This window comes from Molossus molossus, unplaced genomic scaffold (genome assembly GCF_014108415.1).
Source record: "Molossus molossus isolate mMolMol1 unplaced genomic scaffold, mMolMol1.p scaffold_m16_p_5, whole genome shotgun sequence".
Taxonomy (NCBI): domain Eukaryota; kingdom Metazoa; phylum Chordata; class Mammalia; order Chiroptera; family Molossidae; genus Molossus; species Molossus molossus.
The window spans coordinates 10,444,486-10,471,901 of NW_023425388.1; the positions used below are offsets into that span (position 1 = coordinate 10,444,486).

Here is a 27,416-nt window from a genome sequence, read left to right on the forward strand (position 1 = left end):
GGCTCAGCGGTTAGAGCATCGGCCTGCGGTCCTGAGAGACCCGGGTTCAGTTCCCGCTAAGGGCGCGTACCTCGGTTGCAGTTTGTCCCCGGCCCTGGTCGATTGTGCGGGTGGCAGCCACTCGATGTGTTCCTTTCACATCGATGTTTCTCTCTCTCTCTCTGTTTCTCTCTGTTCCTCTCTCTCCCTCCCACTCTACCTGAACAAAAAATGGAAAAATGTCCTCGGGTGAGGATTTAAAAAAAAAAGTTATACATGTCCTGAGTGTGGTATTCTCTGGACTACGTGGTACAATCAAGTTTTTCTGTATATTTGTTTTAGAATACATCTTCAATACATATATGCCTAGGAAAGTAATGTTAAGGTTTAATTTTTGTTTTCATTCTTCACAAGGATGTATGATTATCCAATTAGCTTGTTTCTTGATTTGGCCCTTAAATAGAGGAGAGAACAATTAAATGGGTAAGCTTTTTAGAAAACTTGATATAGATATCTAGGAATAATCACAGGAATTATTTTTGGTGCCACACTGTGTTTCAATGCTTTAAGGCAGCAGTTCTCAACCTGTGGGTCACGACCCTTTTGGGGGTTGAACAACCCTTTCACAGGAGTTGCCTAAGACATAACAGTAGGAAGATTACAGTTATAAAGTAGCAACAAAAGTAATTTTATGGTTGGGGGGATCACCACAACATGAGAAATTGTATTAAAGGGTCGCAGCATTAGGAAGGTTGAGAACCACTGGTTTAAGGAGAGAGGGATGAATGATGGGAAATTAAGAAGTCTTAAGCCAACAGAAACAAAAAAAGTGAAGAGAACTGGCTGCCACAAAACCAAGTAAAGAAAAGCCAAAGAGAACAAGAGTTAGAACAGTAAAACCACAGTTCTTATTTTAAAGGCATGACACCAGCCTGCTTGGAAGCTTGGGCACTGAAACATTTCTAAGACTAGGAGACTTCATCACTATGACCATCTGCTGTGCTGGGTAATGAAATAATGCAAGAAATATTACTTTTGTTCAATTATCATCTATTCTTCACACTAAAATGTTCTTCCTTCCTATTACTCTCCAGCTATTTGATTCCTAAACCATATTTAAAACCTTAACAAGTTCTATGGGCTTCCCCTTTAAGCCCTTCCCAGAGTACTCAACCCATTTCCCATGACCCTTTCCTTAAAACACCTAGTGAATTTTTATTCCCATACTCTTCCGGATAAGTTCTTATGGCATGTTCTGTACGGCTATCTTGTATTTTTATCTAACTTTGCATGTATTTATTCTTCACCTCTTACATTCCTTGAACAAAAAGATTGAGTTTTGTATTTCCTACAGAATCTCCCACCTAACAGTACTCAATACAGAGTTACTGTAAACCAAAGATAATAAAGTACAAGCAATAGTTAAAACATCTTATTAAATATGAAAAGTAATAATAGCTGATGGTGGTGAATAGCCAAATGAGCAGAAGATCATGAACAGAAGGATTTCAAGTTTATGCTCCTATTTGCTAAATCACATGAGCAGTACAGGATAAATTCTGCCCAAAAGCTTGTACCAATCTATTAAAAACAAACATGTACCTTTATAAAAGGTCAAAATCATGAGAAAAATCAAATATGCTACTTATTGCAATGGTACTATTTCTAAATTGGAAAAAAAAAAAGATCAATTTTACTGAACAGAGTTTTAGAAAATCGGTACATTATGCTGCCACTTGGGTTATATTTTAAGAGATAAAGCTAAAGTATTTCTCTTTTATGTTATAAAGTACTTGAATTAGGTAAAGATTTTATATAACTTCTATAATATAAAACACATATTTTGGTTACAGGTATTTAACAGAGCAATTAAATCCTTATTTCCACTTCTGTTCTAAAATCCGCCTGCCCGCAGTGAGTGGGAACTGCTGCAGATCATTAAACACTCATTTATCACTGTCTCTCACCAGGCAACACAATGCAGCAGAACAGCACAGGGAAACCATCCTGAACCCCAGCAACAGCGGCTAATTAGCATAGCCTACCACTAAACCTACACCATATGATTGGAACTGTTAGTCGCAATGCTAGCCAATCAAAATAGGTTATGCAAATAGCCTATTTTAGTTGCCAGGGCAGGGCTACTTCCAATTGTCCAATAGAAAAACAAGCAATAAACAAGAAATGAAATTGAGCTTTGTCACATTTTCAAGTTGCTGTTAACACTTTCAGGTTTAGAGCAAAATTAAAAGCCACTGTAAAGGGTTAGAATCACATTCTGCTTTCCAATCCAAAAGCAATCCAATGATAATGCACACATAATATGGTTAAGGTCATACATTTGTTGTAATTTTAACTTTTTACTATACAGATATGTTTTTCTAACAGCTACAATCAACATTTCAACTTTTTCCCCCACCAACTCAAAAGCAACCATTCTGTAAATGTCTTTCTGTACATTCAAATATTCTCAAACATTACATTATAGAAAAATCCTACAAAGCATGTATTCTACTATGAAAAGACTATAAAAAGGTGAGCTAACAGAATACATGGCTCACTGGGAGTCTCAAACAAGCTTTATTAGACTGAAAAGAAATAACATTTTGGTTTTTATTATGATGTATGTTATATAATTTTAAAATAAAACCTAAATTAAGTATTAACCTATAAGATTTAGAATATACAAATCAAGATCACATAAATAATGTTCATCTCTTGGAACCAAATTACACTAAGATATAAGCATATTCATATGTAAAATTTCTAATAATAAAACAAAAAAACTACTCTGTCAGTACATACTAACGGCTACAAAGATAGTTTTAAAGAATGTCAGTGTTCTGACAATTCTCAGTGGCTAAGAGAATTTCTTTAATCTCACATGTTCGGAAAAATGCTTTGAAACATGTCAAGGAGACACAGTTTCCATTTGTGCCTTATAATTGTATCTTTATAAGAGATACAATTTTATTTTAAAATAGATCAATGTGTCCCCTATCCTAGCAATTATCTCCTTCTAAATGAAGTACAGATTCATCCCACACCAAGAAGTTCATGATTTTTAAATATATTTTCCATAGAATGCCTGTAAATGTCTCCAGTAAAACTTCTAGCACTTGTAAAATATACACAAGCAAATTTCAAGCGTCAGATTCAAAGAAAACAGCATGCTGGTCCCACCTCTATCACTGCCAATTGTCTTCCACCTTAAGAAAGCTGGAGCCACTTCCCCATCTCCAAGCACTCACCACCCACACCTGCCTACTGATTTTTTCTCACGTTCTTTCTAGTTAGATGACCACCACTTAAAGTCCAATGAAATCAAACTAGAGTCAGCTTCTTAGGCGGAGGAGAGGGATCAATAACTAAACTTTAAAGATAAAAGAAACCTTAAGTATCATCTAATACTAACCTCTCATTCTGAAAACCAAAAAAAAATACATTTAGAAAAGCAGCACATAAGGTACAGATCCTACAGTTGAAAATCAAAGCACTTCCAAACTATCTTCTAAGAGTATCTATGAATAATCAATATATCAGTCAGGTATCAGTAAGTCTCTTGGTTTGTTTAAATATGAACATATACTTAAATATAAGGATTTTAAAAAGATTAGCTCAGGATCATTCTCCACGCCATCATCCACAGCATCTACTAACCAAGCCTTCAAGGAAGGCTTGAAAATCACTCTCTAACGTTTAGTAACCCAAAGCATTTAATCCATTTCCAGAAAGGCTCAATCTCCACTTATGCCATTTGGTGTGCTTCTGAACTACCTAGAACCATAACAAGACACTTTTAATTCCTAAGGATAAAGGTAAGAAGAGAAATAAAAAGGATAAGCCAATATAATTCACACTCATGCCCATAAATCTTTAATTTCTTGGTTAGTGCTCCCAACTTCAAACTTCCCTTTTTCCCTCCATGTTGATAAAGCAATCCTAACCCACCATACCTTCCAATCTACAGTAGTAAAGAGGGAATTTTCCATGTAATCAAGGACTGTATCCTGGTCCACCTCTTAAACATTCTTCGTATCACAAAATTATGCCATCCTTGAAGGGGGAAAAAAATTAAAACCTTGGCACTCTTATTTCCTTTGGAACCTGGAAACAGAGGGAAACATTTTCTGCCCGATGATAGATGTTCTGGAATAAAACACCCTAAATTTAAATGTTGTTCAGTTTAATCTTCAGTGCTTTAAAAATCTACTTACTTATATTGTGGAGTTTAGGAAAGTACCAATACCAATGAATACTACTTTTAGAATCAGAAATTAAACATCTGTGTTTAAAAATAATTAACTCACTAAATTAGAATCTTTATTACATAAAATATGTATTTTAGAAATCCTAGTAAAGAAAATAAGTTTTTAAGTATACAGTTAAGCATTAACTTTTTAAAAATACACTACTCAGCCCTGGCCGGTTTGGCTCAGCAGTTAAGAGTCGGCCTGCGGTCCAGAGAGACCCAGGGTCGGTTCTTGCTAAGGGCACGTGACTCAATTGCAGTTTGTCCCCGGCCCTGGTTGGGTCATGCGGGTGGCAACCACTCGATGTGTCCCTTTCACGGCGATGTTTCTCTCTCTCTGTCTCTTTCTTCCTCTCTCTCCCTCCCACTCTATCTGAACAAAAAATGGAAAAATGTCCTCGATTGAGAATAAAAAAAAAAATACAATACTCAAATTACATTTTCTCTCCTATATTGCAAGAAGAAATATAGTTAGAATAAATAACTGCTAGCTTCTCATCTGCAGTTAATGATGCTCGAGATACATCAATAGCCTCTATCCTCTCAATGTGTAACAGGCCATTATTATGCCAAGTAATAAATCATCCAAGATTATCTCAAATGACAAATCATACCATACAAATGACTGTATATTTTAGTGAGAAACACAATGTAGTTTTAAAGTTTTAAAAATGGCAAGTGGATAAAATGTATTCTTTTTTTAATTTTGAAGCCATCTAATCTGGAAAAATATTTTTTAAATTCTGAGCAACTACTTTGATCAAGTTTGTAATTCCTTATTCAATAAAGTGAGGCTGCCACCATATATTGTTTAGCTGGACATCTTTTACAAAAGATTAAATAAACCCCGTAGATATATATAGTCTCAACTTAAAAGCTACCCTAATGCATTTTTCTCACCTTCTCAATAAGTCCACTTATAAAAATAGAATGTTGCTCTGGCCGGTTTGGCTCAGTTAAGAGTGTTGGCCTGCAGTCCAGAGAAACCCGGGTTCGGATCCCACTAAGGGCGTGTACCTCGGTTGCAATTTGTCCCCGACCCTGGTGTGGGTGGCAGCCACTCGATGTGTCCCTTTAGCGTCGATGTCTCTCTCTCTCTCCCTCTCACTCTATCTCAACAAAAACTGGAAGAACGTCCTTGGGTGAGGATTAAAATAAAAAAAGAATGTTAACTGTTATTCACATCTAAATTATAAACATAAATTTTAAAATTTAGGACTGTAGTCTTGTGGATCAACTAATTCATGTTTGGGAAATGGCCCTATCCTCCTCGCCCTTCCCCTCCCAAACCAAAAATGCACTTAGAACATTATGAACACTTAACTGTTGTATATTAAATATACTTTTGCTCCTTCATGCAGGTATCATGGAAATATAAAAGTTGACTGATCAAGCCTTTATTTAGATAAATGTTATCATAATTAAGCACATTGCTAAATTAACAAAAAAAGATTCTTGAAAATTAACTTTGGGGTTAAAATCCCTTTTTTTTTTTTCATTTTTGCATTTATCTTCAGATAGAGGGGGGAGGGGAGAAACCTCAATGTGAGGAGACACATTGACTGGTTGCCACCCATACAACCCCAACCGGGGCCAGGGACAAACTGCAACTGAGGTACGTGCCCTTAGCGGGAACCAAACCTGAGACTCTCTAGACCGTGGGCCGACGTTACAACCTCTGAGCCAAACAGGCCAGGACTAAAATCCCTTTTTCTATTGTGCTCATTAAGGCAATAAAATAGAGTTAATAGTTGCATTTTCCTTAAGCTTATTCATCTATACAATCTGCATTAAGTATGTTGTCAATTTTCATGTCATCTGAAAACATGTACAGTTGAGAACAAGAAAGGTACCTAGTTCTTAATATATGCTAGCAGAATTCACAGTAAACAGAAAACCAAAGACAGCCACAATTGAAGGAGTAGTTGAAAAAATCCTTTAAGACTACTGGCAAGCCCTGGCTGGTTTGGCTCAGTGGTTAGATAGTGGGCCGTGGACCAGAGAGTCCCGGGTTCGGTTCCCGCTAAGGGCACGTACCTCGGTTGCAGTTTGTCCCCAGCCCTGGTTGGGTTGTACGGGTGGCAACCACTTGATGTGTCTCTCACACGTCGATGTTTCTCTCTCTCTTCCTCCCTCTTTCCCTCCCGCTCTGTCTGAAGATAAATACAAAATTGTCTTCAGGTGAGGATAAAAAATAAATAAAATAAATATTTACCCTAGGATATTTTTAGAAAATAAATAAATAAATAAGACTACTGGCAAGGAACCAGTATCAAATCTAGAAGCTCACTTTCTTAAGTTGGGGAAAGAAAGTTCTTCTAAAAAGAAAATCTAGAGCACTAGATAGATCAAGCATACTCACTGTTATCCTCCATAATATTTACCAAATCAGCAGTAAAGAATCCCAAATATAATATCAATTAATTGAAGCATGGGATGGAGACACACCAGTGAACCAAAGATTCCATCAGATGTCAAGACAAAAAGGTCAATGGGATCAAGCCAATAATCAAAGGAATGTCAGAAAGGCCTAGACCGAAAGCTGACACCAGGAACCACAGCAGAAGTGGCAGGTGCCATGCTAGGTAGAAAAGAAAAATGAAGTAGAAGGAGGGGCAAAAGTTGGCTTGATTACTACTAGACAACTAATTATCTGCTGCACGGTCAGTTGAATGCATATCATAAAATTAAATCATTATTTAAAATCACCATTACATTGCACTACACTTCAATCCAGTATTAACATTTCTCCTATGAGTGGAATAAACTTAATGACATATTTATTACATCTACATACATACATACATACATATATATATATATATCCTAGTTTTTCTAGTATACTTTTCAGTTTTCTATTTCAACCTCAACGCAAAAAACTTGTAATCCAATTACAGTTAAGGAAAGGTGTGTAAGTGTATATATTTACATACAATGTAAAAGCAATTATCTGATGGGTAAAGGGCATGAGGTAGGAGAAATATAAAGGGTACTAAAGCCCTCATTTCATATCCTGGGAAATCAAGAGAAACTGTCTAAAACTAATGAGTCAAGAAAAAGAGGTTTAAATCAGTTTTATAAAATTTTAATTATAACCAACAGAAAAACGTTTAAAAAGGAACAGAAATTGGCAGGAAGAGAGGTAGCATAGAGGGTTATTTGATTTCATCGTTCTGAGAGGACAGTCATTAGTTTTTGATTTTTTTTATCCTCACCCGAGGACATTTTTCCATTTTTTGTTCAGAGTGGGAGGGAGAGGGAGGGAGAGAGGGACGGAGGGAGGGAGGGAGAGAGAGAGAGAGAGAGAGAGAGAGAGAGAGAAACATCGACGTGAAAGGGACACATCAAGTGGCTGCACCCGCATGATCAACCAGGGCTGGGGACAAACTCAACCGAGGTACGCACCCTTAGCAGGAACCAAACCTGGGTCTCTCTGGACCGCAGGCTGACGCTCTAACCTCTGAGCCAAACCGGCTAGGGCCAGTCATTAGTTTTTTAAATAATAAGACAGCTTTAAACATATTTAAAGTGATGGAAGTAACCAAAGGAAAAATATAAAAACTAAAAATTAAAAGGGGTTTTTCCACTAAGGTATGAGGAGAAAAAGAAAACTGCTATTTCATTTTTTACTTCCAAAATATTAAATATTATTAACATATGCATGAAAGTTGAGTAATTAATGTTTAATACAGAAGAAAAGTACAATCTAAACTTATCAGTTGAACTATTTTTTGTTGCTTTTTTGTATTAACAAGATAAATACTGACATTTTCAAGTGTCTTCTTTTGAGTACTTGAGTCCATGTAGTGTATTTTGTGCATGATGTGTACAAATGAAAAGAAACCTATTTGTGCTTTTCTCTAACGTAGACCCATTTAGTAGACCCACTTTTTGAAAACACTAGTGTAAAAGATATAAAAAGCCTCAACTATACTAAGAGGGACCCACGAGGTAGCCTGATGTCAACCACCAAAGGAAAAGGGAGAAAAAACAATGAAAAGTAAAATCTTAAATTTCACTTTTGGAGGAGTTGATTTACACTACCCAAACCTTAAACAATAATAACTTTTTTACATCAGCTTTCTTAGTTTGGGTTTCCCTTTTAAAGTATCTTCTTAAAGTAAAACAAGATTTATTCAAAAAGCTTTTAAAACAATTGCCAAATCTATCCACTTTCTAAAATTCCGAAAAACCAAACTCCATCAAATTATTCCCAGAACCAAAACAAATATTTTATTTCACTTGAATCTACAATTCAAATCACTGTCGATAATACACATTCTTCACAACTCATATTTGCTTGTCTAAGAACACATGTTCCTTTTTAAAGCAGTAATTACTTCCATACTTTCCAGAAAAGCTAATACAGATAAGCTTATTGTATCTTATCAAAAGAAGAGTAAACTATTTATGAAGCCCTTGGGAATCCCTTTAAAAGAGGAAATATAATACATAAAATAAAAGATCATCACCATCAACAGATTCTTAATGGGTTTATTTTTCATTTGTCCTACAAATATTTGAGAATCAGTTATGTTCCAGGCATCACACTAATAAATAAGACCTAGTCTCTTCACACAAAAATGTAAAGCTCCTGTGTAAAATGATACTATAAACAAAATTAAAACACAAATGCAAATTGGAAAGTGTATTAGCAGTAAGCAACAAAGCAGGAACATACTGGTTAAGGTCAAAGTCATTCCTGGGTTTGCATCTTAGCTCCATCCCTTACTAGCTGTGACCTGGGGCAGGCTACCTAACCTGGGTTAGTCATCGTACCTACCGATCGTGAAGTTATCATCAAGAGAAAATGAGTTAATAAATATATATCATGTAGAATACTTCTTGGCAACAGTAAGGGTTCAATGAGAAACTCTTATAAATTAACAAGAAATAAACTCAAGAGAAATATCAGCAAACAATATTGAAAGAAAATCCACAGAACATGTAAATTTGTAACAAACTTGGGGAACTTATTCAATCTTACTAAATATTCAAACAAATGCAAATTAAAATATTAAGTTATATTTTGTATACAAAATTGGCAAACATTTTCAAGTACTCAGAATTATTTAGTATGGAAGAATTATGCTAGTAGAATCATTAACTTTACTTTTAAAAGATATTTGAAAATATTAGAAGTCTGAAAAATATACATATCCTCTAACCCAACAATCGCAACTTCTAGGAATTGGACCTATGGCAATAAATCAAAGATGAACACAAAGACTACCACAATAATGTTCACTTAAACATTATTTATGAACTAATTAGCAACAATGGAGAATAGGTTAAACAGCAACTGATTTGTAAAATACTAATTAGCCATTAAAAATAATGCTATAAAAGAATATTAGTGATAAAGAAATGTTTAAATTTTAGAAGACTGTAAGTCAGTAAAATGACCCCAATTTTGTTTTTTAAATATTGTTTGAAGAAGCCACTTACACATAAAATAACAGGCAATGTATACACTAAAAAATTACAATGCTATTCTCTGATTGCTAGGCTTACTGAGTTTTTAATTTGTTCTTTACAAAAACTATCTGATCTTAAAATAATTAAAAATATATAAACTGCCCTGACCGATTTGGCTCAGCAGTTAGAGCATCAGCCAAAGAACCAAAGTATGGAGGGTTTGACTCCTGGTCAAGGGCAAGTACTTGGTTGCAGGTTCAATCCCCAGCCCTAGTCAGGGTCCTCTGGGGGAGCAACCAATGGACGTGTCTCTCTCACATTGACTTTTCTCTTTCTTTCTCTCCCCTTTCCCCTTTCCACTCTATCTAAAAATCAATGACAAAATATCCTCAGGTGAGGATTAACCCCCCCCCCACACACACACACACAGTATTTCAGATTATCTTTCAACAATAAATTTGCGTAACTGTAACAAAATGTTTTTCTACTATTTCATGTAAAAATGGATATTATATAATCATTTCAAGTACATCAGTATGGAAAAAATATATATATATATTTATTTCTCAAGCTAACTTGGTTCCCAAAAAAAACTTTTATGTCTCACATTTTTCCCTATCTACCCTGCTCCTGTAAATCCTTTCAGAATAATTCCAATAAGCAGAAAAATCAGCAAAATTCCAAAATGCCTAACAACAAAAGTCTTTCAACAAAATTTTTTAATAATGTAAACTAGATATGACTTTGAACTGACTATTTTAAAATCTGAGAATAGCCCTGGCCGGTTTGGCTCAGCGGTTAGAGCGTCGGCCTGCGGTCCTGAGAAACCCGGGTTCGGTTCCCGCTAAGGGCGCGTACCTCGGTTGCAGTTTGTCCCCGGCCCTGGTCGGTTGTGCGGATGGCAGCCACTCAATGTGTCCCTTTCACATCGATGTTTCTCTCTCTCTCTCTCTGTTCCTCTCTCTCCCTCCCACTCTACCTGAACAAAAAATGGAAAAATGTCCTCGGATGAGGATAAAAAAATAAAATTAAATAAAGTCTGAGAATACAGGCAGAACAAATAAAATTTGAGATGTTAATGTGCAATGTTAGAAGATATGCCAATTTCTTAAATAAAGGAGAAAATGCAAGCCCCAAGTATGTATAAATAGTATGGTAACATTTGGGAGGGAAAATAATAGAGCACATCTACTGGGCATATGCTATGTTTGCATTCTGCACTACATGTATTACAAGTTATTATTGCATTATGCTTCTTAGTTCCCTCCATGTGCAGGAGGAAAATTGGTACTATAAACCAAAATATTAAAATGTACAAACCCCTTGATTCCCCCAAAGTACCTTGTCATGTGAATGGGATTAAATAATTTTTTTTAAATTTATAGCTCTAGTTCCTAATTGTTCTATAAATAATAGGCCATATTTCTGTAACTACTTAAGTATGCAAACTTTTGCCTACAAACCTTTTTTCTGGTTAATCCTCACCTGAGAATATTTTTCCATTGATTTTTTTAAGAGTGGAGAGGGGGGGAGAGAAAGAGAGACAGAAACATCGATGTGAGAGAGACACATAGATTGGTTGCCTCCCACATGACCCTGACCTGGCCCAGGGATCAAACCTGCAATCCAGGTACGTGCCCTTGACCATGAATCAAACCCTTGTCCCTTAGGTCTGAAGCCAACGCTCTACCAGCTGAGCCAAACTGGCCAGGGCAAAACTCATATTTTAAAATGAGTTAGAAAATTTAAAATTTGAAAATTGCCACATCAAATGATTTAAAATATTTAAATTTATATATAGAAGAAATACAGCCCAGGCCAGTTTGGCTCAGCGGTTAGAGCATCGGCCTGGGGACTAGAGAAGCCCAGATTCAGTTCCCGCTAAGGGGACATACCTCAGTTGCAGTTTGTCCACACCCCGGATGGGGTCATGTGGGTGGCAACCAGTCGATGTGTCTCTCTTGCATCGATGTTTCTCTCTCTCTTCCTCCCTCTTTCCCTCTCGCTCTATCTGAAGATAAATGCAAAAATGCCCTTGGGTGAGGATAAAAAAAAAGTAATATAACAACAACATAAACAAATCAACATAATTTAAAATTTCTAAGGCTCTTCATCCTAAAAGAGTTACAGTTCTCTGCGTTCTAGAACTAAAGTTTTAAGGTGACTGACCTATCACTATTGTTTAATAATTTTAGTTGTTCAAGAAGTCCATGTCAACAACAACAAAAAGAATGGCATCAACTGCTATATCCAAGAGCTTTTGTCAAATAATGTTCCATTAAATGTTAAAGGGTATATATAAAAAATAAATGAGAGGGGATAACCTTTCATCAAATACATTTTAAAAATGCAAGAGCCTTGCCCGGCCAGTATGGTTCAGTGGTTGAGCGTCGACCCATGCACCAAGAGATCACCAAGTTCGATTCCCAGTCAGAGCACATGCCCAGGTTGCAGGCTCAATCCCCAAAAGGGCGCTTGCAGGAGGCAGCCTATCTATGGTTCTCTCTCTCATAGATGTTTCCATCTCTTTCTTCGTCTCCCTTCTTCTCTCTCTAAAAAAAAAAAAAATCAATAAAAATATAAAAATTTTAAATGCAAGAGCCTTTATATTAATGAGCAGAGTAAACTCTGAGCCAGTACATCTTCCAAATTTAATCTCAGAATTTAATTAATTAAATTTTTTTAAAAAAAAGTTTAATTCAAAGCTCCCTAGGTTTCCAGGATGATGGTGAGTAGAATGGTGTCATTTATAACTAACAGGAATAAATGAGAGGCATAGAGGTGTGTGTAGAAGAGACATTCAGGGAACAGTTCCATGAGTTGAGAGCTCAGTAGAGTAGTGTTGAACACAAACATAGATTTTGACATAGGTGTCAGGTGACGCCATTACTGTCATTGCTATCAACCAGAGAGTCTTATCTGTTTTTACTCTAGATGCCTTAAATTCAATAGATAAGTCTTAAAATTTTATTATAAACATCCATTGCATCATGAGTTTACATATGTGCCTCCTCCTCCAACTGAAATGTGTTCCTTGATTCCTAAGCACAAGGATCCTTGTGGGCAGAGTATCTATTATAGTACCTGGTACAGAGCAAATTTTAGCCAAATAATTGTTTTGTTACAAATGATTTTTCTTCCAAAAATTAACAAAGACAATCCAATTTTACCTCATTTTAAATTATATATTAAAATATGTTAAAAGACCCCCTATGTGTACACACACACACACACACACACACACACACGTCACACGTCAAAGTTTGACTTTGGCTTGGTGTTCGGTAAAGATGTTTATTAAACTTTGACTTTTGAAAGACCAGTCAGTGCCTACTCCAACGTCCTTCCCAGCATCCCAGAGCCTGCACCTAATCAATGAAATGGTAGAATGAGGTATCGTCACATCTAACCAAAATGAAGTCAGTGCCATGAATGCCTGGGGAAAACAACATATGCTCTCAAGAGTGCATAAGCATTCTACAAATAACTTTCATTGAAAACACATTGTGAGCCTTACTGTAGTAAAATTCTACCAGCTGAAGTATAATAAATGTGTGCATGGTAAAATAAGAGCAAACTGCTGGCATTCATTAATGATTATGAAAGCTGTTAATTTCATGTTCAAAAACAATTATTAACTTTCAAATTGTTTAGAGGAAAATACACCAATAGCTAATACCTATATTAGAGCGAGCCAGACCTTCTTTCTTGGGTTTTCCTCCTTTATAGCTAAGAAATGTTGAAAACTTTTTAAAGAATACAAAGCCACGTAAGAAAGGCTGGATTATATCATTAATTTTTGTAGAAATTTTTTGTGTTCTAGCATTCATGAAAATAACCAGACAATCTTTATAAACTGTATTTACTCTTTAGATATTTCATTTCATCTATAAGCCTTTCAAGAGAAAGAACTTTCTGGAAACTCTTTAGATCTTATAATGATAAACTAAAAATAAAATATAAACTTTGCCACTAAAAAAATCTCCAAAATTATAAATATTCATGAATAAATCTAGGAGGCACACCAAAAGCACTCATTCCTCTACTGACCTCAGTTCAAAGTGAGCATCTACTTGGTATAGCAAATGTGCAATACAGTGCCCAAGGAGCAATCCCGGAACGGACAGTGCTCAGAAACTGTTCCTGCACCAAAAGGTCAAATTTATAAAATCTGACAACAAAATTTTCATAAAATTCTAAAATTTTCTCTGTAAATTTTCCTATTTTTTTCTCTATGATGGTGATTTTCAGCTTCAGTGTCATGTTTATTTTATCAGCCACTCAGCCAGACTGTGTACATGGAGTACCTCTAATATGTACAGACAAATATATATGTGCACGCCTGAGAGACAGATTACGGATTATCACACAATCACCTTTTTTACTTAAAAAAGGATTACCATCATGTTTTTGGAGTCCTTCATGAATATGAAATATTATTTGATCTATAATTTGCAAATATATTCAAGTACATTTCTTCATACAAAATGGCAAACCTGAGGTATTTTTTTAAATCCCACTACTCCAAAGTAAAAAAAAAATGTTACTTTTGCTTCTTTTTGAAAACAAAGGCCATCAAAAACAAAAACCAATGACAAAAACTTTTAACAGCTACACCTATAATGTAATTAAATATCTATCCAGGGTTTATGTAGTTACTTCTTTTACAGTTAAAGATCACATTTTCAAATGACTTATAAATATAATCAAGTAAGACTATCTCAGACAAAAATCTACAAATATAAGCCACTTGGTTTCAACAAAATGCCTCATAATCGACCTGCTTTAAGGAGACACAAGTTTAAAAGTTAGTTACACTATATCCATTAGCTACACTAACTACATTTTCAAGAGTTTGAACATAGCCATACATGGAATAACCTCAATTTTTCCATGTCTGAGTAAGAGCAGCTCAATTTTAAAACAATTAAAAATATTTTTTTCAAAAATGACTCTATACTGCTTCTCCTATATAATACAAATGACAAAAGGATGAAAGAAACAAATAGAGAAATGGAGGCAGGGAACAAGAAAAGACAAAATCCCAGACCATATATTTTAAAGGAACCATACATTAGGTGTAATATCCTTAATTTAATTTCAGACACACTACTAAGCCTTTAAAAGCCTTGCTCTATTTTAACAGGGATCTGAGGGAAACATGCATTCAACCATAAAGGAAAGTATTTTATTTATTTTTAACAGAAATAAATCAATTCTCAAATTATTAGTCAACCATCCACTTTTTAAAAGGTCAAGTACTAGCAAAACTACTAAGCTGTATTTGTATTAATACTACTGTAAGTTACTAATTATCAAACTGATTCCCAAAGTCAAGTTAAATAAATATCCCAACTATCTTTGCATTACTGATATAAATAATTCTTCCCATTGATACTATTTACCAGAGAGCTCTCACATTCAACATATATCACATTCTCTCAGACAGCCATAGTTTTACCATATTTTAAAACTTGAGTCACCTGTATGCATCGTCTTCTTTCAAGTCTCATATCATCCTGATGGGGTGGGGGAAGGGAGGGAAGAGTCCAGCAGCAAAACTATAACACTGTGTGAAGAAAAACAGATTATGATAAGAGATAAGGACGCAAGACAATTACCTCTAATTGAGGAACATCTATTATAACTATAATCCTCAAAACAGAGATCAAATTAATTCAAATTCATTATTAACATTATTTAAGCTTACTTGAAAATAAATTTTATTAATGAAAACTGATTAGATATAAAATATAAAGTATTCAATTGCCAGGGAGAAAAATATTTTAAAATCTACCTACTAACAATGAAAACTTTATACATTTCCAGATATGAAATAAAGCAGTCAATCTTCCACTAGTCTACATAATTTATTTGCAGCAGGAGGGAATCTACATTTTGTGATCACCATCAATTCACAAATCAATATGAATGTGAGTTCACTTTTCATCGTGGCTTACTATCAGAGGTAATCACAGGTAATGAAAATTACTTTATAGGAAAGATAACATGTCAATCTACCAATATAACATGTCAATCTACCAATGTTACTTGTAAATGAAGTCTGAAACATTGCTCACAGCTGCTCTGCCTACGCCCAAGAAGCCCCCTTTTGCTCTTTGAATGGCTTCTCTCACTTTATTCTTGTTCTTTTACTGTACACTTCCTACTTATTACTTCCATTGATAATTTCATGATTGACCAGCAAATTCCATAATGACTGGCAGGAAAGCAAAAGCAACCTCATTGTCGTTATCAACTGAGAGCACATGATAATAGCAGAAGAGATCAAGACAGCACAAGCTAAAATTAATTTAGAAATTAGTTCAGTCTAAAAATGTATTTTTTACATTGATACTATGGAATTCAATAATTATTCCTAATAAAACAATGTTGCTTATGTTAGTCAAGGTCCCACGCTAGCCAAAAGAAACCTATTGATCCCCAAAGATATTGCTGGTCATGGGTACTAGAAACCCTGCAGAACAAACAGAAAGTTAACCAATTCTAGATCCTCTTTATCTGTACAAATTCAGAGGTTGTTTTCCTCTTTTAGGACTCTCAACTCCTACTATCTGTAATTTCCTAAATTCTACATTATGAAATCCCAATCATCCTGCTTAATAATAATCCTTTCCCCTAAGTACATTCCTAAATTACCACCTAACATTCCTATTAGCCTCAGTGTAGTTCATTTCAGGAATATGATAGGAAGAAATCAACTAGGCTGAAATAATTCACTTTAACTAAATTTACAATTTTCAACAAGGATGCTAGTTAGCCCAAATGAACCCCTAACTGGTAGAATTCTAATAGTGTTACAATATAAAGTGAAAAAAAAAACAAAAAACTGCTAAAGTAGTTTGAAGAAAAACATTTTTAGGGAAATGAGTCATCATTTACATTTAAATCTGTCTTTACTGCCCCAAAACATTTCTGCTTTTCATTTATTTCTCTTGTGAACTTACAGGTTTTTAAAAAGCTGTATTCCAAATAGCAGCAACTGGAAGAGGAGCTCAGGGACAGGGGTTTAAATGTATAACGTATTTGTAAATTAGGAACTGCCTGTCTAAAATCATTCCAGATTCCATTCCTATAAAACCACTTTCCAGTTCAGGTGCCAATATGGCAGCAAGTAAAATCCTAGATGTGGGAGCAACTAGTATCGAATTTGGGGACTGTATGGATAGATGGACAGACAAATATTAAAATACTGCATCAAAATAATTTTATTTGCAAAAATATTAAAATCTGAGAAACATCTGTAATGAAAACAAATTAATAAATAAAAAATTTTTTTAAATAAATAAAAATCAGAAATGTTCCCAAGCCAATCAACTAGTGATTCTTTAACTAGAGTCCTATTCTCTGGCCTTGTAGAGGGCTCTTTTCATGTTTTATACCTCAGAGAAGGAGAAATATGCAAAGTAGTAGTGCATTATTTTGTTACAAAATTGTATTGCTAAAACTTAATTGTTTTATAAAGTAATTTCTAAAATATTTTAATAAACATAATGTAATATGCAAATATATATTAAAATCATCACAATGATAAAGTTTTTACTTCAAAAACATAGTTTTCTAACAATTTTTCCCCACATAAATGATCAGTCCTTTCCATTCTAGCATAAACCATGGGGAAAGAAAATATAAATTAAATCTCTAGCTATACACTATATATTATCAAACCCTTTAGGCTGTTAACATCATATTCTTCACATATAAAATGTTACAATGCTACCTACACCCCCAAGAACTTCAAATATTTCAACAGAAAAAGATATTACTGTTACAAAAGCACTTTCTAAGAAGCAGAATCAAATGAGACGTTAGTATTCTTTTTATTTTATTAAAGGTTATTAGAAATTAACAGATTATTTTATAACTGTTTTAAACATCTGAAGGTAGTAAGTATGGGAGAGCCAGTGGCACAATGGATAACGCATCTGGCTATGGCTCATCAAAATAGCCTGACCCTAAAATCTGACATCTTTTAGAAGTCATCCATTAATCACTCCTCATGTGAAAAGCAGCCTTTTAGCAAAGAATAAAATCTCTCTACCAAGTTACAAAATGTGCTGCTGACATACACAGCAACTAAACCATCATATACTAAGTATGATAAACTCCTTAAGTTTTGACCTTGGATTGCTTTAAATAATGATTCTAGTGATTATTCCACATATCCTTCAGGGTGGTCACTTTACACACACACACACACACACACACACACACACACACACAGAAGCAGTATGAAAAAAGACCGTATTTTACATTTTTCTGAAAAAAATCTACAGTAAATTTTTTATCTTTTCCTCCACAAATGGAGCCATTCACAAATTATGGAGCAAAGATTAGATGCTAATGAAAAGCATCTCCTATCCTAGCCACAGGAATCTCCCATTATCCTGAGACACTCTTACAGTACGTTTTGGCTCACACTTTGCCAAGGACAATATAATGAATGGTCGATGAATAATCTAGAAACTGAGCTTAAGTGGTTTTGTAGCTAAATTTACAAACCGTTTTTATTTGTCTAAAAATCACTGCATAAAATTAATGTACAGGGATACAAGGAACAGAGGGAGGGGGAAAGAGAAAGAGAGGGAGGACAGGGAGAATATCAAGACGCCTAATTAAAAGCATTGACATACTGATATATAAAATTAATACTAATCCACAAAGACCAAGAGTGGCAAAACTGTGACTGAAATGAATACATTAGCATGATATGATGAATCCAGATAAACTGAGAAGTTGATGAATTAAATGGCAGGTATGATGTTTTCTCCAATGTCACAATGTTTTGTAATAACACAAAACTAAAAATCCTATCTAGTTTCAAAATAAAGCAGTAGAGAAGGATTATAAGCAGCAGTGAAAAACATCAATATGATACAAGCTTCAGCAGTACTGGTAGATACTATTTTATTTCTCAAGCTAGGTGGAAGTACACAGTTGTTTGTTTTTTAACTTTTTTTTCTTTATTGATTTTAGAGAGACAAGAAGGGAGAGGGGGAGAGAGAGAAACATCGAGAGAGAACATCAATCAGCCGCCTCCAGCATGCCCCCACTGGGGATCGGGCCCACAACCTGGGCAATGTGCCCTGACCAGGAATAGAACTGGTGACCCCCTGGTGCGTGGGTAGATGCTCAATCACTGAGCTACACTGGCCGGGACACAGTTGTTTTTTACTGGCATAAATTTTACATTACATATTCATATGTATATTTTACAATTTAAATTTTTATCTCAGGAAAAAATAAAATATAATGCAAATAGAATTGAAATAGTTCAGAAGATGCCAATTAAAAATAAGTTACACCTTTAAATAAAGCTACAAAAAATGAAATCAAGGAGAACTTAGTTGACAGATCTAAAACGTGATTCCATAAATTAAAATTACAATATGATTATCTAAAAAGTATATACTGTTAAAGTGTTTAAATTATATACTGTGGCTAGCTTTCCTTATAAACGTCTGCCCCTTTACACTAACAGGTTAAAGAAATAACAGAAAATATACTTTTCCATACAATAATTTTATAAATAAATTTTCAAGAATTTTAATAGCCAACAGAGTCAAAAGGAAAAGAAAATAGAGAAATGTCATGGTTTTGATATCCAAAACACAATGACAAAAATCTATAAGTCTAATTCCCTATAAGATGGTCAAATGGCACACACATAAAAAGTGTTTTCACTAACTGAGGATTTCAAGTGAAATGCTAACAATCAAGAATATTTATGATACCCCCCAGAACCCCTAAAAAATAGTACCCGCCTTAAAAAAATTTTTAAAGGCAAAAAGCACATGACTTTAGAATGTGATATCAAATCAAAATTATGAGTAAAACTATATGAAAAAGAACATTTGCTGAACAATTACTATGCACCAACCACTGACCTGAGACACATTACAGACACTGACACATTTAATCTCCTAACAGCCCTAGACACAAGTAGGCAGTTTTATTTCCATTTCCTCAATGGGGAAAGCAAGAGTCAGACAGATTAACCGGCTTGGCCAAAGGTCACAGCTTGAGAGCTCTGGTCCTACACAAAAATTCTTATTTTACACCACCACCAAAATGCCTCTCACTAAGGATCACTGAAATGGTTACCAGGAAATTATAAAGATGTAAGAAACTTCATGTGTATAAGTCTAATTTAAGACCCTGAACTCATTCTTCTCCCTCAACCATCTCAAAGATGAAATAAAGAGTGAATTAGTCCAGCCAGTGTGGCTCACTGGTTAAGCATTGACCCGTGCACCAAGAGGTCGCTGGTTCAATTCCTGGTCAGGGCACATGCCCAGGTTGTGGGCCCAATCCCCAGTGGGGGGCATGTAGGAGGTGGCCAGTCGATGTTCTCTCTCATTGATGTTTCTATCTGTCTAAAATCAATAAAGAAAAAAAATATATTTTTTTATTTTATTTTTTTTATCCTCACCCGAGGACATTTTTCCATTTTTTATTCAGATAGAGCGGGAGGGAGAGAGAGGAAAAGAGAGAGAGAGAGAAACATCGATGTGAAAGGGACACATCGAGTGGCTGCCACCAGCACAACCGACCAGGGCCGGGGACAAACTGCAACCGAGGTACATGCCCTTAGCGGAAACCGAACCCGGGTCTCTCAGGACCGCAGGCTGACGCTCTAACCGCTGAGCCAAACCGGCCAGGGCAAGAAAAAATATTTTTAAAAAATAGTAAATTAATGTTTCATTTTTATTTTTTAACATTATTTTTTAATCCTTACCCAAGGATATTTTTCTATTTATCTTCAGATAGAGTGGGAGGGAGGCAGGCAGAGGAAAAAAGAGAGAAACATCGACGTGAGAGCGACACATCAACTGGTTGCTTTCCACTCAACCACGACCAGGGCTGGGGACAAACCACAACTGAGGTGTGTGCCCTTGACCGGAATTAAACCTGTGCCTTTTGGTCTGAGGGCTGATGTTCAAACCGCTGGGCCAAACAGGCCAGGGCTTATTTTTACTTTTTTAATTATGTTTTATTGATTTTTTTTTTTTTGAGAGAGAGAGAGGAAGGGAAAGAGAGATAGAAACATCAATGTGAGAAACTCATCAACTGGCTGCCTCGGGCACGCCCCCTACTGGGGATCCAGCCCGCAACCTGGGCATATGCCCTGACCCAGATTCAAACCAGAACCTCTCAGTCTATGGGACAACGCTCAATCCACTAAGCCACACCAGCCGGGCATAAATTAATTTGTAAAAAGCATTTCAGTTTAGAAGAATGGAAGCAGAGAAATTTTTATTATAGCATGTAACAGACCGTTATATGTTCCCTTAAAAGTTTTTTAAAGGGAACAAACTGAAAAGAGGGTAAAAACCAACAGCAGTTAAGTCATTTTTGCATGAAAGCCTTCGGCAGGATACAATAGCATGAAGGATTAGAAACCTGGGTCTTGAATTATACAACTCCAAACACATGCTGGAAGTGGGAGTAGCTGAGATACGTGATAAAGGGGATAGAAGAATATAATTTCTCATGAAATTATATGAAAAGAACTAACAAAACCCTAAGCAAGCACTGGAGAGAAGGTTCAAGAACTAAGAGCTGAGAGATATAAATAAATATTGGCCAAAATTTTTGCTACCTCAAGAATCAAAATTACTTGGCCTCTCTGGGATTGTATCTAGGCTCGAAAGAGACAAAATTAGGTGCTAGATATTTGATTACAGCAATAATTAAAGCAGAATATTTCATATTCATAACGTTATCTGTAATAATACAAAATGCATTGACAATTTTTTAACTGGAGGAGAAAGAGTAAAACTTTCTAGGGGTTATGATCAATTGATATAAAGTGCAGTGCCCTGTCACTAATTCTTAATACATAAACTACCACTGATACTCTATTTTTCTTGCCATCCTTTGTCTTCTTTTAGTTGAATGTGAAAACAAAGATTTACACAAGTTTGTATCAACCATCTAGACTATCAACATATTTACATGTATTCTCTTGAATTCTGAGTTCCTCAAATATGAATTCACAGAACACAAAAGTTTTGAGGAATCCAACTCTGACTACTAGAGAGGGGCTACTATACAGATACTAGGAAATATCCCTACTACAAGCAGACCTAAGTTCCAGAAGGCTCATTTCTAAGACAGATTATTGAAAGTCAACATTAAGTTTTTGGGGGTTTTCTTTTTTTTTTTTTTTTTAGTTATATGTGGAATTAAGCAGACTTTCATAAGCTGGTTTGCCTCTGGCCCACTTCTCTCCACAGAGATCAGGTCCACATTTCCAAGAGCCCAGTGAACTGATCTTAGATGTCTCAATTATTACTATTTCCCAACTATTACTGTACATGAGGTGTCTTATCTTTAATGGACACCTATTTCCTTTAATTTACTAATCCCCATAAATAAGCGCAGAAGGTAAGTAGCACTATTATCCCCAGTTTACAGGTGAGGAAACTAAGACCCAGAGAAGTCACACATGACTAATGGTAGAGAGATAAGAATCAAATCCAACCAAAATGATTTCAAAACTGCTGCTGTCAGACTCCATGTTAAACTGAATTTGCTATCCATCTCCCCATCCTTCTACCCTGCTCAAAAAAGGAAGGAAAGACCAGGCAGGGCAGAAAATAATCCACTTCTTCTTCTTCTTGTATTCTCAGTCTTAGTTAATGGATGTCACCATCACCCTAATCTCCCAAACTAAGACCCTAATCATCTATAACCTCTTTCCTATTGCTTACCCCACATCCAGTCCACAAATTCTTGTGTTGGATTTCACCTCACAAAAGTCTTTCAAATTGGACACATGACTCCATTTCTACCAATTCCTATCTTAGGGCACTCCTTGTTCTGCTCACACTCCCTGCTCAAGTCTACCCTCTATAGCCCATCCTCATCAGAACCATATGATTAAAAACAAATCCTGTCACCATTCCAAGCCAATTGTGTGCAATTTTGTTTTTTAGAAGCTAGAACTGAACAATGACAGTCTTCTTTCCATTTAAAATTTAAAAACCTCAAGTTTTTCTCCCATTATTTATATGAAATAAATAAGACTGTTCTGATTACAAAATACTGCATGCTCATTGCTTAAAAAGAAACAAGGCAGAAAGAACTAAAAGTCATACAAAATTTCACCATCCTAAAATAATAAATCTCTGCTCTTATTTTTGTAATTCTACACCTTTACATCAACAACTTACATTTGCATGATTTTAAATCGTTGTATAGTACTACACTGCACAGATATAGGTTTACTTTAAGCAAACACCTATTGGGGGATATTTAGGCTGATTCCAGTTTTTCACTACAGTCATCCCTCATCACTTCGCGCTTCGACTTCTGCAGCTTCACTCTATCGTGGTTTTTTCAAATATATGCATTAAAAAGTTGATTGAGACAGTGAAAATGATACAGCGCGCGCTCGGCTGTCTGAGTCAATTATACACCCTTGTATTACAATTAAATTTAAATTACTGTACGTATGGACTGTAGGCCTATGTATTCGAACACCCCCGCAAAATCCTTCAATGCCAAGTGCAACCGCTCAGCCACTCCTTGTGTGGGCAATAACTTTTTCCCAAAAAATCAGGTGTGGTGAAACCAACCCAATCAGAGCGTGTTCACTGACTGGCTATCCTATCCTCTTCCTACCCTGGCCACTGATTGGCTCAGCCTCATGCAAGTTTGTTTCTCTCGTACATGCTTCTACATTGCTACGCATCGAAGCACCTTTGCTCCTGTAAGTGTCTGCAATTTCTGAGAACTTTTATCTAAGCCCCACGATGGCTCCTAAACGTGCTGCTTCTTCTAAGCCTTCTGATGATGAAACTAAGCGCCAGAGGAAAATGCTTACCATCCAGGAAAAGGTGAAACTCTTGGATGTGATCAAAGATGGCAACAAAATTGTGGAGGTTGCCTGCCATTACTACTTGAATGACTCTACCATTCACTCTATCCATAAAGATGAAAAGAACATCCATGGAACAGCTACTGTCTCTTCAACAAGGAAGCAAAGCATGTGGTGACAAGTCGTAATAAGTTCATAGTGAAAACGGAGTCTGCCCTAGCCGTTTGGATCAGCGACAGCCGCAAGAATATTCCGCTGGATTCACTGGTCATCGGGAGAAAGCTCTATCAGCTCTTTACGGCAGACGAACCTCAACCAGGACCCTCTTCTGCAACATTCATGGATTTCACGGTGAGCAAGGGTTGATTCAAGAAGTTCCAGAAGAGGTGTCATCTGAAGAGTGTCATTCTCCACAGAGAAGCTGCCTCTGCTGACCAGCCTGCAGCAGAGGACTACGTGAACAACATGTTCCACAAGGTCCTTGAGGAGGGCGAGTATCATCAGAACAGATGTTCAATATGAACTAAATATGACCATTCTGGAAAAGAATACCTTCCTGGACATTCGTTTTCAAAGATGAGGCCAAAGTCTGTGGCTTCAAGGCATATAAGGATCATGTGACTATCGTTATGTGTGGAAATGCTGAGGGATTTTTGCTCAAGCCTGCCCTAATCTACAAGGCCAAGAACCCTAGGGCCCTGAAGAATAAAAACAAGAACCTGCTGCCGGTGCATTGGATGCACAACGACAAGGGCTGGATCACAAAGCAGCTGTCATTGGACTGGTTCCACAAGTGCTTCATTGCCCAAGTCAAGCTGTATCTCACGGAGAAGGGATTCGAGTTTAATGTCTTTCACCTCATGGACAGTGCTGGAGGTCATGCACAAGACCTATCCTACAACACGTGCGGATCAAGATCCTTCCTCCCAACACCATTTCGCTGATCCAGCCCATGGATCAAGGCATTATTCACGCATTCAAGGCCCTCTACACACGAAACACCCTGCAGCACCTCGTCAAAGGCATGGACCTTGAGGGGAACTTCTTGCTGAAGGAGTACTGGCAGCAGTATACCATCGCGACCTGTCTAAAGAACATCCAGACTGCGTTGAAGGACATAAAGACGGAGACCATGGCCCTGGCCAGTTTGGCTCAGTGGTTAGAGCGTCGGCCTGCGGTCTGGAGAGACCCGGGTTCGGTTCCCGCTAAGGGCACGTACTTCGGTTGCAGTTTGTCCCCGGCCCTGGTTGGTCGTGCGGGTGGCAGCCACTCGATGTGTCCCTTCACGTCGATGTTTCTCTCTCTCTCTCCCTCCCACTCTATCTGTACAAAAAATGGAAAAATATCCTCGGGTGAGGATAAAAAAAAAAAAAAGACGGAGACCATGAAGGCCAGCTGGAAGATGTTGTGGCCTGAAATTGTCCACGACTCCAGAAGATTTGCCCCAGAGGATATAAGCAACTCGGCAGTGGATAAAGCAGTTAGGCTGGCCCAGATGCTGGGAGGAGAAGGTTTCACGGATATGACCCGCAATGACATGGATGAGCTGCTGGAGACACATTCGGATCCCCTAACTCACGAGGATAGGATGGAGATGATCAAGTCTGTGAGGGAGGAGGAAGAGCAGCCAGAGGTTCCTGGGGGTCAGGACGAGGAAGCTGACCTTACACTTGAACATCTCTCGAAAGTCGTGAGAACGATTAAGGTGGTACAAGACATGATTGGCAAATGGGACCCACAAATGATGCGTGCATTGAGGTTCCGGAATGCACCTGATGGAGCGATAGAACCCTACAAAAGGCTCCTCGCGCATATGCAAAGACAGTGCCAGCAACTGCCTATCACGATGTTCTTCAGCCGTGCACCCAGACACCCACTGTCTACTCCTAGTACTCCTTCAGCAAAAGAAGACAAAGACGCACCTGCTGAAGATACTGCACCACCTGAAGACTCTCCTACTGAGGCCGTGCCTTCAGAGGAGCAGCAACCTTGCTCTTGTTTGCTGTGCAGTACATCTCTTCATCTTCATCGCTTCACCATCGAACAAGGTGCACTATTTTCTCTGGACCACAGGCTGATGCTCTAACCGCTGAGCCAAACCGGCCAGGGCTGGTGTACTATTTTCATAGGTTAGTGGTTCTATGTAAGAACTGTGTGTGTGTGTATGTGTGTAATTAAATGTACAATAATAATATAATTGTAACGTCTAATATGTCTTATTTTCTCTAACATATTGGGTAATACGAGTGTAATGGTGACTAAAGGGTGTTATTTCATGTCTAGAGGGCTCTAATAATGTTAAAAAAAGTATTTAGAAGGTCATAAACAGGTTTTCTATGCTCTAACTACAAAAATATTCTATTTATAAATAAAGAATCCTACTTCACGGAAATTCATTTATCACAGTAGAGTCTGGAACTGATTAACCACAATAAACGAGGGCCAACTGTACCATAAATTTTGAAATGTGAAGCCTGCTTTTACCCACTTGCTAATGGAATCAAGAGCAAAGTAATAGAACAAAACACCAAGATTTTTCTATCTCTTCTGTTGATTTGCTTCCTTAAGAGATTATTTTATATCACCTACACAAAACGTACTCAAATTTTCTATTACATACTCAACTCAATCCTAGTTCATTAGAGAGATTAAAAAGGAATGGGTCAATGACCTCTAGGTGCTCAAAGACTAAACAACACAAGGATGAGATCCACTGTTTAGTGTTATCCTGGTTACATTTCCCTCCTTAACCTGAACACCTGTGGTGAACTCACTTGTGTATGTGTTCTATAAGCAAAGCAGTATCTGTCAGAAGACACAGAAAGAATTATGTTCAATCAATAGTCTCCAAACTAGAGCCTAAGAGATGTATGCAAAAACTACTCTGCTCTCTCCCTCTGATAACACTCATTTTCCTAAATAGGATGGGTCTAAAGTATAATAGATATATACACACACACAATTTTATTTATAAAATATACATTGTATATAATTATTTGACATAAAAGCATGCACACTTATATTTAGTTGGTTATATATAATTATATGTATTTTTATAAACCACTGCTTTTAATTATTTTTGCATTTTCAAAAATATATAAAAATAACAAGGCCCAGAATTAATTAAAAACACACTATTATTAACAGCTCACATTTTCTTCCAACAAGCCTATTACTAAGAGTAGTAAAATAAGTTTAATTTTACTTGTCTTCCCTGCTACACTTTTGAAGAACTTACAAAAATGCTACCTCCTGCCCTGGCCTGTTTGGTTCGGGGTTAGAGCGTTGTCCTGTGGTCCAGAGAGACCCAGGTTTGGTTCCCGCTAAGGGCACGTACCTCGGTTGCAGTTTGTCCCCGGCCCCGGTTGAGGTCGTGTGGGTGGCAGCCAGTCAATGTGTCTCTCTCACATAGATGTCTCTCTCTCTCTCTTCCTCCCTCTCTCCCTCTTGTTCTACCTGAAGATGAACACAAAAATGTCCTCGGGTGAGGATTAAAAAAAAAAAAAAATGCTACCTCCTCAAAAATACTTAAAATGTGTGGTCTTATATTTCAGAGTACCAGTTATCCTCCAAATATCCCATGTCTCTTTTTTACTTTTAGTCCCAACCTCAGGTGATACCTCTAGTTCCTGGCCCCTCCACTCATTCCTCTAAAATCATTCTCTCCAGAAGTACTTTATTATTTTTTTTTCTTTATTGATTTTTAGAGAGAGAGGAAGTGAGAGGGAGATAGAAACAATTGATTGGCTGCCTCCTGCATGCCCCCCACTGGGGACCAGGCCCCCCAAAACAACAAAACAAGTACTTCAAACGTTTACTTGGAACTAATTATTCTGAACTCTTTTCCTTCATCCTAACTTCTCTCTCCATATCTACACCAACAAGCTGCTGGGTAACGCTCAGAGTATCACATCACTACCA

General features: G+C 36.7%; 1 protein-coding gene across 17 annotated transcripts in view; it reads right to left on the reverse strand.

Moving 5' to 3' along the window:
• Positions 1-27,416, reverse strand: part of DYRK1A (dual specificity tyrosine phosphorylation regulated kinase 1A) — a 161,837-nt gene that overhangs the window by 77,442 nt on the left and 56,979 nt on the right. For 7 of the 17 annotated variants that reach the window (XM_036242434.1, XM_036242435.1, XM_036242433.1 and 4 more), the window contains one exon: positions 15,133-15,218. In XM_036242434.1, the coding sequence (XP_036098327.1) occupies positions 15,133-15,142 (10 nt within the window). In that variant the 5' untranslated portion in view covers positions 15,143-15,218. Of the gene's footprint in view, positions 1-3,935; positions 4,087-13,699; positions 13,793-15,132; positions 15,219-23,501; positions 23,600-25,417; positions 25,635-27,416 lie in introns of those variants that run through there. The other 10 variants (XM_036242442.1, XM_036242436.1, XM_036242437.1 and 7 more) reach the window with 7 other exon arrangements.